We start from the raw sequence: 13,736 nt of genomic DNA on the forward strand, positions 1-13,736 counted from the left end.
TGGACCGGATTGTTTGCCTGCCTGTACATACACGAGCTAGGCTACTGCACGTCAATTCAGCTTCTATAGCAGCGGGCGAGGGGTTATATGTGCTCACCACTCACCAACTTTGCACCTCTTCGCGACTTTTGGTGGGTTATTCAACAGAGGATTTCGCGCTTGAATTAGTAAACTTTGCCGCCACCAGATACGTCTCCCACTCTTGGTGGTCTAAGCCAGATCCGCATGATGAGGATGGCACTAGTCGTTGGTATGAGGGTCGGCCTCCTGGCCGACCTGCCGCTCCCTCCTCCTTAGCTTGAGGGGCGGCACAGATGTCTCCCACGCGGCCCAATCATGCGACTGGATCTGGAAATCGAGCCACGTTGACTGGGCACTCACGATCGCCAGCACCTGGGAAACGGTACCTCGACCCCTAAACCGGGGAATTTCACAAGTTCCAGACTTGCTAGAGATCTTGGCGTACCGAACTGGCGCCTCTCCGCGTGGGTCGAACATGCTTTAGCCGTCGTGGTCTCGATCATGTCCAGTTTCCTATGCCGCAACAAGGGCCATCGAGTCCAATAGGAAACGCCAAAACCCGGTAGGGCTTACCATCATCTTTGGTTCAAGCTGAAAGCAAACCGGTGCGGCCTGAGACTCGGCGGCACAATGAATCCTGCCATTGGGGTACGGCCGGCATACGGAGATAGACTTATGCATATATAGAGAGGGGTGGAAGCTCAGCAGGTTATCAGTGCCTGCCGCTTCGAAAACACAGTACCTTGCGCGGACAACAAATCCTCTTCGAACTTCAAACTTCTCTGGTTGTGTGCTACCATCGGACCGCTAGTTACATATCATCAGTCACATCTGATATCTGGAGCATGGCCGATCTTCCAGATTATATGACAGATCCCAATGCTGTGCTGGGGGACGCCGATGCCGAATGGCGACACGGCCAGCCGCCGGACTATTCGAAGACAAGAAAGGTCTTTGAGCAAAGTTAGTAGAAAACCGTTTGCCTACTCAGAGCAACCCCAGAATAAGCGGGACACTCTCTGTTCCCCGTATCATCAAGTTCTCCTCCCGTCGTCCATGTGTCTAGTAGACCATGAAGACTAACGCGAGCCTTCTGCGCCCACAGCCAAGCAGACCTCGCACGCGCCGGGCAGCCTTCCGGACTTGGTGCAGAACCTGGTCAAGAACTGGGAGATCGAGGCCTCCTTCAAGAAGAACCTGCGCGACTGGCGGACCGTGGACCCGGACACCTACACTTTTTCCGTCAACGGGGGGCCGCCGCAGCCCGCCGCGTACATGCTGAAGGTCGGCACCTACAACGCCATCATCGGCGCCCCCAACGCCTGGTACAGCCCCCGCCGCTCCGACCTCGCCTCGAGCCACAAGACCTTCAAGCGCATGATGCCCACCTTTGCCTGGGAGGTCCTCGAGGTCTACGGCGGGCCCCCCCGTCGTCGCCTTCAAGTGGCGCCACTGGGGCGAAATGAAGGAGGATTATGTCTCTGTGGACGAGTAAGTCTTCGCGCTCTTGTTCTGGTTTGCTGCCTTTTTTCTCCTTTCTATCATGCATGTAATCGAAGTCGACATTAACAACAGAAAAATAGTAACGGCAAAAAGATCACGGCCAAGGCCCACGGCGGGACCATTGATATCCAAGGCGTCACCGTGGCCCACCTGAACGACAAGTTCCAGGTGACCAAGCTGGAGACTTGGTTCGATCCCGTCGAGATGTTCCGCCAGATCGCCCCGGAGGGTTCGGCTTTGTCGCAGCAGTCGTCTGCGGCCCTGGCGGGGGCGGCCGCCGGGTGTCCTGTCATGGCGGGTAGTCACGGCGTGTCAAGCGACGACGCTGTTCAGGGTGCGAGTGGCAATGTTGAGGCCACTGTTGTATTAGAGGCTGCCACGGGGAAACAGCCTTAGAATAAGAGGGAGAGATAAATCAGTGTACATCATGAAGCCTAGCCCCTATTTCCATGACAACAATTGTCACGTCTTTTAGTATATGCTCTTTTACGCGGCAAACGACATTTTTATGTTTCCCTCGAGATGCTAAAACTGTGCACCCTTTTTGACTGCCAAAGTTCACATTGATTATTCAAACAAATATTTTCGGATTTGGCCACAATCATCCCATTATACATTTTTCAAGCGCTGGTCCATCCTGACACTGGTTCTAGGGTATCTGTCTACTTGCGGACGATTCCTCCTCATGCCTTCTTGGACGCCCCCTTCTTGGATGCCCCTCTTTTGGAGGTCTCCTTCTTGGGCGCGTCTTTTTTGGACTCCTCCTTCTTAGACTCAACCTTCTTGGCCACCTCATCCTTGGGCACGTCCTCCATGGGCACGTCTTCTTTGGTCACTTCCTTCTTGGAAGCCTCCTCCTTCTCGGACTCCTCCTTCTTGGCTACTTGCTTGGCGCTATCCGCACGAGGGTTGAAACCTCTCCGGCGCATGGCGTTGTGCTTGGCGCGCTCGATGTAGTCCTCATCCTCCTCCTCATCGAAGCCACCGAAATCGTCGTCCTTCTTGGCACCGTTCTTCTCGTCTTCGCCGAGGACGGGCTGGTGCAGGTCCATGTCGTAGTCCTCGTTGTCGGCCTTGGCCCGGCCACTTTCCTTGGGCGAAGGACCAACCTTCTGGAACTTGGCCACGAAGAAACCGTCCATGTTGACGGTGTGGGGGAAAAACCTCTTGGTCAGCTTGAGGCTGGCACCGAAGTTCTTGCCCATGTAGCTAGTATAACCTTCTCGACCGAACTGTTTACAATAGTCAGTGCCAAATCTTACTTAGAGTAATCAATATCATGGACTTACGGGAATTCCAGTGTCGACTAGTCGGACATTCGGGCGCTTGCGAAGGGCGTATTGAACGACAGACTCATCCTCATCAACTAATACAAACAATTAGCAGTTGCTCCGTAACCCTAGCTTTTGGACCAGGGAGACTCCGTAAAACCCCTTTCCAGGATTGACATTGAGTGGAGAGGAAAACTTACCGGTGACACTGCATGTACTGTACACGATGACACCGCCGGTCTTGCTAGCATGGTTCACCGAGTCGATACTAGAATCATTGCAGGTTAGAGAGATAATGACCGGATAAGCTTGTAGGAGGATACTTACGCTGCCAACAGAAGCTGTTTTTGAAGGTGAGGAAGCTGTATGAAATCCTTCTCTGTACGGCTTGTCTTGACGCTGGGATCCTTGGAGATGACACCAGTTCCCGAACAGGGAGCATCCAGCAGAACTCGGTCAAAGCCTCCCATGACTTTAGGGAACTCCTTGGCATCGTAGGAGCAAACAATAGTGTTCCTCACCTATGCGACATTAGCAAATGTACTGGTCTCGCACCTCCCCGTGTCATCCCCGAACTTACTCCTAGACGATGGATGTTACCAATAAGACCCTTGGCACGCGCCTTGTTGGGATCGTTGGCAAAGACGACACCGGTATTGTTCATCATTGCGGAGCAGTATGTGGTCTTTCCTCCGGGAGCCGAGGCCATCTAAGCCGTGTTAGTAATTTTGCCTTTGTTGAAACTCTGGATAACGTACATCAAGAATCCGCTCGTTCGGTTGCGGCTGCAGAGCCATGACGGGTAGGAAAGAAGAGGCTGCCTGAAGAATATCTAGAAACATGGTTAGTCGCTTCTATTACCCAACGTTCGAAAGCTGAATATGCTTACAATGACCGGAGAGGTATTCGGGAGTAGCACCCAGGGGTACGGTTGTGTCGAAAACCTGGAGTCCAACCTTGGACCACTTGCCGACAGGTTCGAGTGTGACTCCACGGTTGATCTGTTTAATTTATAAGCCCGTTGTACTTTTCATTTGGCCGCCACTAGAACATACCAAAGCCTGAGCCAGTTCTCTCCGGTGAGTCTTCAGGGTATTCGTGCGGATGACAACAGGGCGCGGCGTCTCGTTGGCTTCGAAAAAGGCAAACGCCTCTTGCGGCGGGAACAGATTCCACAGCTTCTCGGCCATGAAAGGGCTGTAACCGTAGTACTATAGATTGCATGTCAGCCTTTCGCCGTCAAGTGGTTCGTATGGGCGGCACGATTGCTGCTTACGGCGGAGATATCCTTCAAGACCTGCGTCGTATACTCTGCTCGGGAGCGGCCAGGCTCGGCCAGTTTGGAAAAGTCGCCCAGGATCCGTATCACGTCGTTGATGCGCGAGCGCAGCAGCTGCAGATCGGGCGCGAGCATAGACATAGGCTTTCCGCCCTCCTCGTCGTCGGCAAAGACATCCTCGCCGCCAATGTTGGTCTGTATGGCCGCCTCTTGCAACTCGGCTTCTGCGGCCTCTGCATCCTCTGCCATCTGCTGGTCGAGTTTCCTTGTGAGACCCTCGATGTTGGCGGCGGTCAGGCGCTCCTCCCGATCTGAGTCGTCGTCCTCATCGTCGGAGAAGAGGAACTCCTTCTTCTGTTGCTGCAGCTGTTGCTCCTCCTCGTCTGAGTCGAAGACCGAGTCCTCGTCGAAACCCTCGCCCTCGCCCTCGAGCTCGTCGGAGTTGATGTCGTCTACGTCGAACTCATCGTCGTCCTCGTCCACGGCGGGCTTGGGGGCCTTCTTCTGCCTATTCGCAGGCGCAGCGGCGGACTTGGCAGTGGCAGTCTTGCGCTTCTTGGCCGCGGGAGCTCCTTCTTTTCTGGGGTGGTTCTTCTGCTGCGTGAGCTCAATGTCACCACGCTGCTTTCTCTTCATACGACGACCGGAACCCATTTTGAATGTTGTTTGCTGGTACAATTGCTTTGTAGAATCAGCGTGATGCGAGGTACTCTCGTGCTCTTTGCGGCGCCTTCGCAACTTTTTTGCTGCATAAAAATCCTTATCTCTAATCGGGGTGGAGCAAAGGGACCGCCCAACCCCACTAAGCCGATCGCCTATCATTTCATATTGGTACCTACTGTAATTCGCCAAGCTCCGCCCACCCAGACAAACACCCCCCTGTCCAATTCATTTGTAGTGCTGGCATCGACTTACACCCTGTGAGTAAGTACGTAAAGTAGGTATCATGGTCTGCCGGTATGCAATCTTCCATACCCATGCCTCAAAGAGCAAACCCGTCGTGTTTAGGCAGATCATTGAACCTCCACAATCCTGCCTGTTCCGCTGCCTTTCTCACGCTAGACACTTCTCGTTCTGTGATCGGCCGGTTGATCTCGGCGTACCTGACGTTTTCCACATCGTCCTCGACCACCCCGTGCTGCACGCCGCCGGGCTCGGTGACCTGCCGGCGCCGCTGGCGTTCTTTCTTCGGCTTGCCCACGTGAGCCGCGGGGCGGTATTGCTCCATGATGTTGACAAACACATCCTTGGAGACGTGTTCTGCCAGAAACCCCATGATGGCTCCGGCCTCGGCCTCCTTTCCGGGCATGACGAGATGACGGACCAGGAGCCCTCTTTTCGCGATGCCGTCGGCGGTGAAACAGAGGTCGCCCACCTGCCGCTGCATCTCCTGGATGCTTTCACGGGCAACTGCTGCGTAGTCGTCCGCCTTCAGTAGCCGCCTCGAAGCATTCTTAGACCACACTTTGAAGTCGGGCAAATAGATGTCCACCAGTCCATCCCTTTTTTCACCCATTGGATTAGTACCGCGTCGCTCAAGTACTGTCTGTATGTCCCCCAAGGAGCATGTCTGAAGTACCACTTACATAAGTTCAAGCGATTCAAGGGAGTCGAAGGCCGAGGTATTGTATATAACAGGTAGCGTCAGGCCCATATCCCGCGCTGCTAGTATCGATAGAGCAACTTGAGGGACAACATGTTCGGGAGTGACTAGGTTGATGTTGTGAACGCCTCCCGTATCCTGCAGTTTGATATACCATTCCGCCAGCTGCTCTGGGGTAAGGTCAAAGCCGTTGCGTTGATGCGCAATGTCATGGTTCTGGCAGAAGGTACAGCGGAGATTGCAGCCAGAAAAGAAGACGGAGCCGCTGCCATTGTGCCCCTGGATGCAGGGTTCTGTCAAGGACCTGTTAGTAAAGGTTTATATGAACCAGGTGGACGAAATTTCTAATACAATGTGTAAATATACGTGTGTAGGTGTCTATAGACTGACCTTCTCCGAAGTGTGGTGCAATCACATTGACTTTAACGTCCGCTCCAATCAGACATACGCCAGTCGTCTCATACCGGTTGACCCCACAAAGCCGGGGACACAGGTTGCAATTACTAAGATGGGCATATGCTCGGGAGCGCTTCCTAGATGCCTCGACACTCGAAAGGAGCTGGTATCGCGGGATGTAGTCATCGAGCAGGAAGGGGGGCGCTAGGTGTAGGGACCTTTTCGGCTGGCGTGCCACCACCTGCCCGAGGTGCTGCTGCAGCAGTCGTGGCCCTCGCGTGAAACACTGCTGCGGCCAGCGCATCAGAGCGTTGCTAGAAAACATCATATGCCACGGGGTCGCATTGCAAAATGGGCTTCTTTGGAGATGGCTGGGGCTGCAGGACAGGATAGCCTCTCGATTGAAGCGAAATGCCGAGACCGCCGTGTTAAAGACTGGGATGCCGTCGCAGTTACGTGGTCGAGCCGAGCAGCGAATCGCCCAACAATGGCGGCTATCCCAGTGCCGGATCTAGGCGGGACTGGTAGATCGTACTACGTAGCTCATCAACTCGACCGGGTAAACCTTTTTGACAATTTGTCAGCGCTAGACAATATGCCTGGTTTGGCTATTAGTGATGCTTCATGCCTATACGGAGGAATGACTGCCCTGGCTTGGTGTAAGGGATCCCGCTGGTGGATCGGCTAGCCCGCTAGGTTGCGGGGTTGTACTCCATTGACGCTTTGGTGGTGGGTGGGATATCTAGGTATCAGTCACCATAATTGAGGAGCATCTAGGTGCTAGGTCAAGATGCATGAGCATTTCCCCTTGAAGTCTCCCAGTATATAACTGTCCCATACATCCCTCCAACTTCTCTGGCATCGAGTCTTGAACTTTCTTATCAGGGCTTTGCTGCATATCACTATCCATACTCACATTCATCACGACTAATACTTGTCATTTCATCAAAGCACCCCGTGTACTGCTAGCCGCATAACATGGCTCCCCAACTGTTCTGGATCGGCCTCGGCAACATGGGCCGGGTAAGTACATTTTCGGTCTACAAGAACGCTTCAAGAGTCGCGACTAACACGGGTTTCAGGGCATGTCAAAGAACCTGGCAGAGAAAGGGTCACTCGACAAGCCGCTATTGGTCTACAACCGGACCAAGAAGCGGGCCGACGACCTGGTCGCCAAGGTGGGCTCGGACAAGGCGGAGGCGCTCGACTCGGTCGAGGACGGCGTGAAGCGCAGCAGCATCATCTTCACCTCCCTCAGCAACGACCAGGCCGTCGAGGAGCTGTACGCGTCCATCCTCCAGTCCGGCGGCCTCAAGGGCAAGCTGTTCGTGGAGACGTCCACGATCCACCCCGACACCACCGAGCGCCTGGCCAAGTCGCTCATCGACGCTGGGGCCGAGTTCGTGGCCAGCCCCGTGTTTGGCGCCCCGGCCGCGGCGGACGCGGCGCAGCTCATTTTCGTGCCGGCGGGGCCCAAGTCGTCCATCGACAAGCTGCGCCCCTTCATCCAGGGCGTCATGGGCAAGGCCGAGATCCCGTTCGAGGACAAGGCGTACGGCAGCGCCCTGAAGCTCAAGCTGATCGGCAACACCTTTGTGCTCAACATGGTGACGCAGCTCGCCGAGGCGCTGACGCTGGCCGAGAAGTCCGAAGTGGGCACGGCGCCGGTGAAGCAGTTTGTCGACCTGTTCGTCGGCGGGCCCTGGTCGGCGTACGGCGAGCGGATGATCCAGGGCGTGTACCACAAGATGGACGCACCCCTTTTCTCGGCCGACAACGCCATCAAGGATGCCTCTCATGCCCTCGACCTAGGGCAGCAGAATGGCGTAGAGCTCAAGAACGCACAAGTCGCCAAGGAATACGTGCAGGATGTGGCCAAACATGCAGGCGGAGACAAGGGGGACATTGCTGGCATATATGGCGCGGCCCGTCTGAGGGCTGGCCTGAAATATGAGAATGACGCATGAAAAGCAAAAGGGGTATCTCGTCTATAGCTTCTCTCTACGTTGATCCCGAGTCTTCTGTACAACACAAAAAGTATGAGTGAAATAAAACAGCATCTATTTTGCGTAGCAGTTAATGGACATATATCGGAAGATTACTATGGATTGGTTGTTGTTTTAGAGAAGTAGAAAGACAAACAATTATCAGTCTAGTAGTGAGCGTAGCTGTAAAGTATAGGCACATGGAGGCACTGTCCAGGGGTTTGGGGGCCTACAATGACCATGTACCTAAGCTAAGCCACTTCGGGAATCTTGGCGACCGTCAAGTGCAACGACGTGCAGCAGCAGTAGCAGCACCAGCGCAAGGCGACAGCAGCTCCAATCCACCCGCCGGATAGCTCTCAAACCGACGTCGTCAACAATCCGAATCGCCTTATCCGATTCCGCCATATTTCCCCGTCTTCTTCGTCTACCTCTCTTGTCTCCTTTACATTCCCCGGCGCAATCCTACACTTTCTTGCATTAGAAAAGAAAACAACACTTTACCATGGCTCAAGGGTAGGTTTCCCAATGCTGTTGCTGCTGCACCTGCTGCTGTACTGAACTTGGTAGCGCTGTACGCATAGCTAACTCAAACGCTGCACAACAACAGGTACAGCGTCTTCATTGGCGCCATCATCGTGGCCGCCTTCTGCGCCGCCGCATGGTTCCTGGCACCCAAGGGCGAGAACCAGACGTGAGTTTTTGCGCTTCTCTCTTTTGCTCACCCGATATTCCATCAATCCATTGCGAATCGACTGCCGCCCGAATCATTCCCGACAGACATGATATTTGGAGACACCTCGCGCCATCAGAAGCCCACCGGCGGCCTCCCGCATGCGCGTTCAAAGGCACAAGGGCCTAGTTTCATTTCGCTAACTGTACAATCCCCATCCAGGACCTGGCGCTCCTCCCTGATCATCGCCTTCGTCGCCTGCTACCTGATGTGGTTCATCACCTTTATGGCGCAGCTCAACCCGCTGATCGAGCCGAGATCCGGCACCGTGCGGGCGGGCTACGAACACGAATAGGGCCGAGAAATGAAATGGAGGCCGACTACAAGTTCGAGGAGGAAAGAAGAGGCCAACGAATGCTCGTCAAGCCTGTAAGAGGATAGTGCCCTTGCCCGATGCTGGGGCAACGGCCAGGAGAGCAGCAGCAGCCTTTGCCCGCCTAAGCTTCGAAGGAAGACCTATTGAGAGGAAACAATACATATCAAGGGGAAGATATAAAGAAGATGTTGAGGAAACGAGCGAAGCGGGCGGTATGGACGAAAGGCATTCATCGGAAGGCCTACCACTGTCCCTGTATTACCAATGTCGTTCTCAGTCATCAGCAGCAACAGCAGCCGTAGTATCGTGGTGTTTCACCGCTCGCGTATCTACTGCCCCAGCTTGTTTTACATGTCATATTCATCGGCGTTTTGGGAAAGAAAGGAGGGAATTTGCGGGTTGTTGCTAGTTCGTCTTGAGCAGGAATCATAGAACCCGAACCTGGCCAACTGGCTAGAGAGTGTACAGTTTCAAGTCTATGCCCAACCTGCACCCAGAACCAGTATTAAGTGATTTGCCGTCCTTTGCACGTGAATTCGCTTCATTATCTATTTGTTACAAACACGTCACCAGGCCAGCCGCCCCGCCCACTCCTTGACCACCTCCATAATCGCCCGCCCGTCGGCGGCGACAGCGCTCTCGCTCACACTGTCGACCCCCTCGAGCCCGACGACCCAGAGGATGGCGCGGCCAACGATCCAGCGGGCGACGGCGCCGGCGGCGGCCAGGACAAGGGCGACGGGGTAGCCGCAGTCGAGCAGGATCTTGAGGGCCTCGACGTTGTTGAGCACGACGGCCCAGCCGAGGCTGCGCGCCGCCGCCGGCACGTCGTAGTCCCAGATGACCATGAGGATCGGGAACAGCTTGGTCGAGCTCGACACCAGCAGCGCCGTCGACACCGAGTTGGGCCGCGTGTACGTCCGCAGCAGGCCCAGCTGGTTCAGCGGCGACAGCGGCGACGACGTCAGGAAGCGGATCGAGAGCTGGAAGGCGAGAGTCGAGCAGGTGCAGAGGATTACTAGCGAGGGGAATTAGTCGAGAGTCGCGGGGCCGTATCAACAGTAAAAGACGAGAAATGGGAAAGGGGACGACACGACGACAAGACACCTACGGAAGAACATGTATTGGAAGACGATGGGCTGCTGAGCCAGCGAACCGAGGTTACTCCCAACCATCTGGTTCTGCAGCTCGTCCGCCCCCGAAGCCCCCGCGCCCGCCGCCGCCGTGATCGCGTCCCCCGGCACCGTCTGCTTCTCGATGCGGGCCCAGGTGAGGTAGACGTCGAAGAGCAGCAGCAGGGTGCCGAGGCGGACGATGGAGGGGTCGAACTGGTCGCCCTCGCGCATGAGGGTGTTGTGCAGCAGATGGCGGTAGACCTGGGGCTTGATGAGGACGAGGTCGATGAAGAGCACCACGAAGTCGTGCTCGACGTACTTGTCGCAGAAGCGGCCGCAGTTCTTGCACACCGTCAGCCGGATGTTATGCCCGCTCGACGGGTCGCCCGCGCCCGAGTACTGCGTCCATAGCGTCTTGACCGGGTGCCGGCACTCGATACAGATGGGCATGGTGCGTTGTTGCGCGCGCGCGCAAACGGGGTGGGTTGTCTGTCGATGGGGGGTTTCTGTATGCGCCGTGGGGTTCGGTTGGTTCGCTCGTCTGTCGCTGTAGGACTTCAAATATCGGTTCGTTGATTTATTCGTAAGCCCGCTCAGCTCAATTGTATAAGCTTCATCGCAGCAATCGCAAGTCTCGAGATGCCAATGAGGCAAGGCAGGCTAATGGCGGCTTGTTTGGAGGGTCGCAGTTTGGTTGGAATAATAAGTACCTTGCACTACAACATTGATGGATTAAAGTCCAAATCCAGCCGCCTGGTCTCCGATCCATTGACCGGGTCATCCTCGCTAAAAGTGGATCGCCGATGGCTTCCCCCTCAGGTACCGGCACATCTTAATCGACGGGGCAGTCATTGATTGATGATTGGTGTACATCAAAGGTAGGTAGGGTAGATGAATTCATAGCCTTTGGCATTGGCCGATCTATAATGAAGAACTAAAACATTCCTGCTCTCCCAACACCCTCGAACGCCCAGTAGTAGTAAAGACACTTTGGTATGTTGAACTTTCGACCCGGCTTCTGCTGCTTGCTCTCACATCAAACCATCCCATGCTATCTCTATATACAAAAGGGCCCATTGCAGTCGGTAAATTCGAAATGTCGTATCAGCACCAGCAACGCCTGAAATGCAAATAGCCAGCGGCCCGAATACTGGTATCCATCAGGTCCAAAGGTGGGACAAGAGACCGTAACAATGCTTCAGTCGTCCTTCTTGCCCTTTCCTGCCGAAGATGTTCCTGTGCGGCCCCTTACCGTGCCTTCGCCCTCGTTCCTCCCAGTGGTGCCGAAGTAGCCCGAATTTAACAGGTTCGACTCTGGCATGCGCAACGGTGTCCTGGGACCCCCGTCATCACTGTTGGTATCGGTCAATTCGATAAGATCCAAGTCTTCCGCTGGTCTCCTTGTGGAGCTCAACCTAGGCGTGGACGGTCGCTTTGCCCATGCACCCCGCAGCCACGTCTCGACAGTCGCCGCTGCTTGTTCCAGGCCCATGCCCTGCTTCGAAGCCATAGCATTTGCGTCGCGGCCATCCTCAAAGGGGCTTTCCACAATACCCGTAGCATCGTCTGTCTTAGCACTGTTGAAGCCCCAATGGGCGGATTCCGAGCCCATCACCGACATGGAGGGCATGGTATCAATGTTGAAGCCCTTGGGAAGCCGTTTGTTGACCCAGGTGTTGAGAGAGTCCTTGGCCGGCCCGGGAGCCCGAGTGCTCCGGCCCATTGTACCGACGCCTCCGGGTCTCCGCATCCAGGCCGGCGCCCCATCACTGGGACTGGCTAGGCTGTTGCCCCTGCTCCTGCCGGTGGATGAGGTACCCATGCTCCCCACAGTAGGACGTCGCGCATTACCTATCGAGCTCTGTCTCCGCGAGGAACAATTGCCAGGGCTATCCATGGCGGGCTCGCTGGAACCTCCTGTGATGCCGCGAGATAGGTCGAGAGACTGGCGCGGTGACGAGAAGGCAGAGACGGTGCGGATGCTCTTCTTCCGCCTCGGGGGGAAGAAGCCCACGGCCTGCCTTGGGACTCTTACGATTTCCACGGCATTATTGACGCCGTCGATCTTTACCCAGCGTACATGTGTCCAAGGTTGTTCCTCTTCCGGCAGTGACTGGGTTTTGGTGTTTTGTGGGTTAGAAGACTGTTCAAGTACTGGAAGCTCATTGGGCCAGCCGTCTGCCATCCCACTCTGCATGGGATTCTCTCGCAGCGGCGTTGTTGCCAAATGGTCTACTGTTCGGTCGAAGTAATTTGGGGGGTCGCAAGGTCGGCCCTTAACCTCGCAAGCGTCTACAGGTATCATCAAATGTTTGCGAACTTGGATGTTATCCCGGGACCACAAGCCATTCGTCTTCCTGAAAGCGTGATCCTGGCACCTATATCGGAGGATGAGGCCAGCGTATGTGTCGGTTGGTAGCACATGGTGTAGATAGACCAACTGATCCTCCATGATCGGCTCGCTTCGGGCGGCAGCCAAGTTCTCGTCCGAATTGCGCCTCTTGTACTTGCCAGCAACATCTAGACCCCCGTTCACACCCTCGTAGCTCTCTAGGACGCTCGCGGTCTTCCTGGCCTTGAGAGCAGCCTCTCTTTCCGCAAGGGTTCCCGCGGCGATATCCTCGGCTTTCGGCCGGCCCGATTTTCTCGGTGGTGCTGGCCCCCAGTTATCGGGCATGTTACTTTTGTTGCCATTGGCACCCGGGGCTTTCCCTGCTGCCTTCTGCCGAGATCTACTCCCATTCCTGCTAGTAGGTCGCGATGCCTCGCTGTTGTAACCGCTCTCACCACCGGTAAGTATAGAAGACGCGAGCTCTTGTACCGATGCCCAGGTCGGGGCCCACTGGCCGTCGAGTAGACCCTTGCTAAAGGACGAAGTGATAGGGCTCGATCGTCCGCTATCGGCGAGCTTGGTCGTGCTGAGGTGGGTTGCCGGCAAAGGGCTGATGCCACGGCTGGGGGCAGGGCTGAGACGGGGTGAAGACCGGGAGGCTAGAGGATTCGAGGCGGCATCGTTGGCGCTGGGTCCCCGGCGATTGCGTGGCCGCGACTCCCCGTCGACGCCGGCCGGCATCAGAGCCGTGGAGGATATGGAGCTCACATTCTGGTTGGATGTAGAGCGGGCGGGAGGAGGGGCCATGGTTGGTCGGATTGATCTAGGGGCGGATCGGCTGTTCAAGACAGGAGCGTTTCCAGACCAGCAAGACGGTTTGCTCGTGTCCGCGCGAAGCGGGTGGGATGCAGATGCAGGAGGAGGTGCATCAAAGCCGCGACAGGTCGATGCCGGTTGTTGATGACATTTATGAGGGTTGGAGCCTCGAGCGGCCGGTAATGCCTGGTCGTGGGGATCTAATTGAGAGGGCAGGTGGGAGTGGTTCGCAGGTGGAGGCTCGAGAGTTGGCAAAGGTGGTTTGAAGCCCGAGGGATGTGGTCTGTGAAAGGACAACGAATTGGTGGTATTACCCGTCTGATGGGTTGGGGGTGGAGGACGGACGGTGGACGGTGTAGAAAGGAA

The 13,736-nt window shown here is 55.6% G+C and overlaps 7 protein-coding genes across 7 annotated transcripts; 3 read left to right on the forward strand and 4 right to left on the reverse strand.

Annotated features, from left to right (window-relative positions):
* Window positions 1-240: 240 nt before the first annotated feature.
* PG985_004932 (uncharacterized protein) lies at window positions 241-498 on the reverse strand (the record flags this gene model as incomplete). The annotated part of the gene is made up of 1 exon (XM_066824701.1): window positions 241-498. The coding sequence occupies one exon, from the start codon at window positions 496-498 to the stop codon at window positions 241-243; it is 258 nt and encodes an 85-aa protein (XP_066687861.1).
* Window positions 499-866: 368 nt separating this feature from the next.
* Window positions 867-1,920, forward strand: PG985_004933 (pathogen-related protein; the record flags this gene model as incomplete). Its single annotated transcript, XM_066824702.1, has 3 exons — window positions 867-984; window positions 1,127-1,512; window positions 1,618-1,920. The coding sequence occupies 3 exons, from the start codon at window positions 867-869 to the stop codon at window positions 1,918-1,920; spliced, it is 807 nt and encodes a 268-aa protein (XP_066687862.1).
* A 287-nt stretch (window positions 1,921-2,207) lies between these two features.
* On the reverse strand, window positions 2,208-4,728 carry PG985_004934 (uncharacterized protein; the record flags this gene model as incomplete). Its single annotated transcript, XM_066824703.1, has 7 exons — window positions 2,208-2,756; window positions 2,814-2,890; window positions 2,996-3,063; window positions 3,123-3,316; window positions 3,376-3,504; window positions 3,851-4,006; window positions 4,072-4,728. 7 exons carry the CDS (start codon window positions 4,726-4,728, stop codon window positions 2,208-2,210), a joined length of 1,830 nt encoding a protein of 609 aa, XP_066687863.1.
* Window positions 4,729-5,056: 328 nt separating this feature from the next.
* On the reverse strand, window positions 5,057-6,398 carry PG985_004935 (uncharacterized protein; the record flags this gene model as incomplete). The annotated part of the gene is made up of 3 exons (XM_066824704.1): window positions 5,057-5,576; window positions 5,661-5,970; window positions 6,068-6,398. The coding sequence occupies 3 exons, from the start codon at window positions 6,396-6,398 to the stop codon at window positions 5,057-5,059; spliced, it is 1,161 nt and encodes a 386-aa protein (XP_066687864.1).
* A 653-nt stretch (window positions 6,399-7,051) lies between these two features.
* Window positions 7,052-8,040, forward strand: PG985_004936 (uncharacterized protein; the record flags this gene model as incomplete). Its single annotated transcript, XM_066824705.1, has 2 exons — window positions 7,052-7,096; window positions 7,156-8,040. 2 exons carry the CDS (start codon window positions 7,052-7,054, stop codon window positions 8,038-8,040), a joined length of 930 nt encoding a protein of 309 aa, XP_066687865.1.
* A 523-nt stretch (window positions 8,041-8,563) lies between these two features.
* PG985_004937 (uncharacterized protein) lies at window positions 8,564-9,086 on the forward strand (the record flags this gene model as incomplete). The annotated part of the gene is made up of 3 exons (XM_066824706.1): window positions 8,564-8,574; window positions 8,669-8,752; window positions 8,954-9,086. 3 exons carry the CDS (start codon window positions 8,564-8,566, stop codon window positions 9,084-9,086), a joined length of 228 nt encoding a protein of 75 aa, XP_066687866.1.
* A 587-nt stretch (window positions 9,087-9,673) lies between these two features.
* PG985_004938 (uncharacterized protein) lies at window positions 9,674-13,361 on the reverse strand (the record flags this gene model as incomplete). The annotated part of the gene is made up of 3 exons (XM_066824707.1): window positions 9,674-10,125; window positions 10,219-10,711; window positions 11,475-13,361. 3 exons carry the CDS (start codon window positions 13,359-13,361, stop codon window positions 9,674-9,676), a joined length of 2,832 nt encoding a protein of 943 aa, XP_066687867.1.
* Window positions 13,362-13,736: the final 375 nt, after the last annotated feature.

This window comes from Apiospora marii (genome assembly GCF_038362585.1).
Source record: "Apiospora marii strain CBS 49790 chromosome Unknown utg000003l_segment0_segment0, whole genome shotgun sequence".
Classification (NCBI taxonomy): Eukaryota; Fungi; Ascomycota; class Sordariomycetes; order Amphisphaeriales; family Apiosporaceae; genus Apiospora; species Apiospora marii.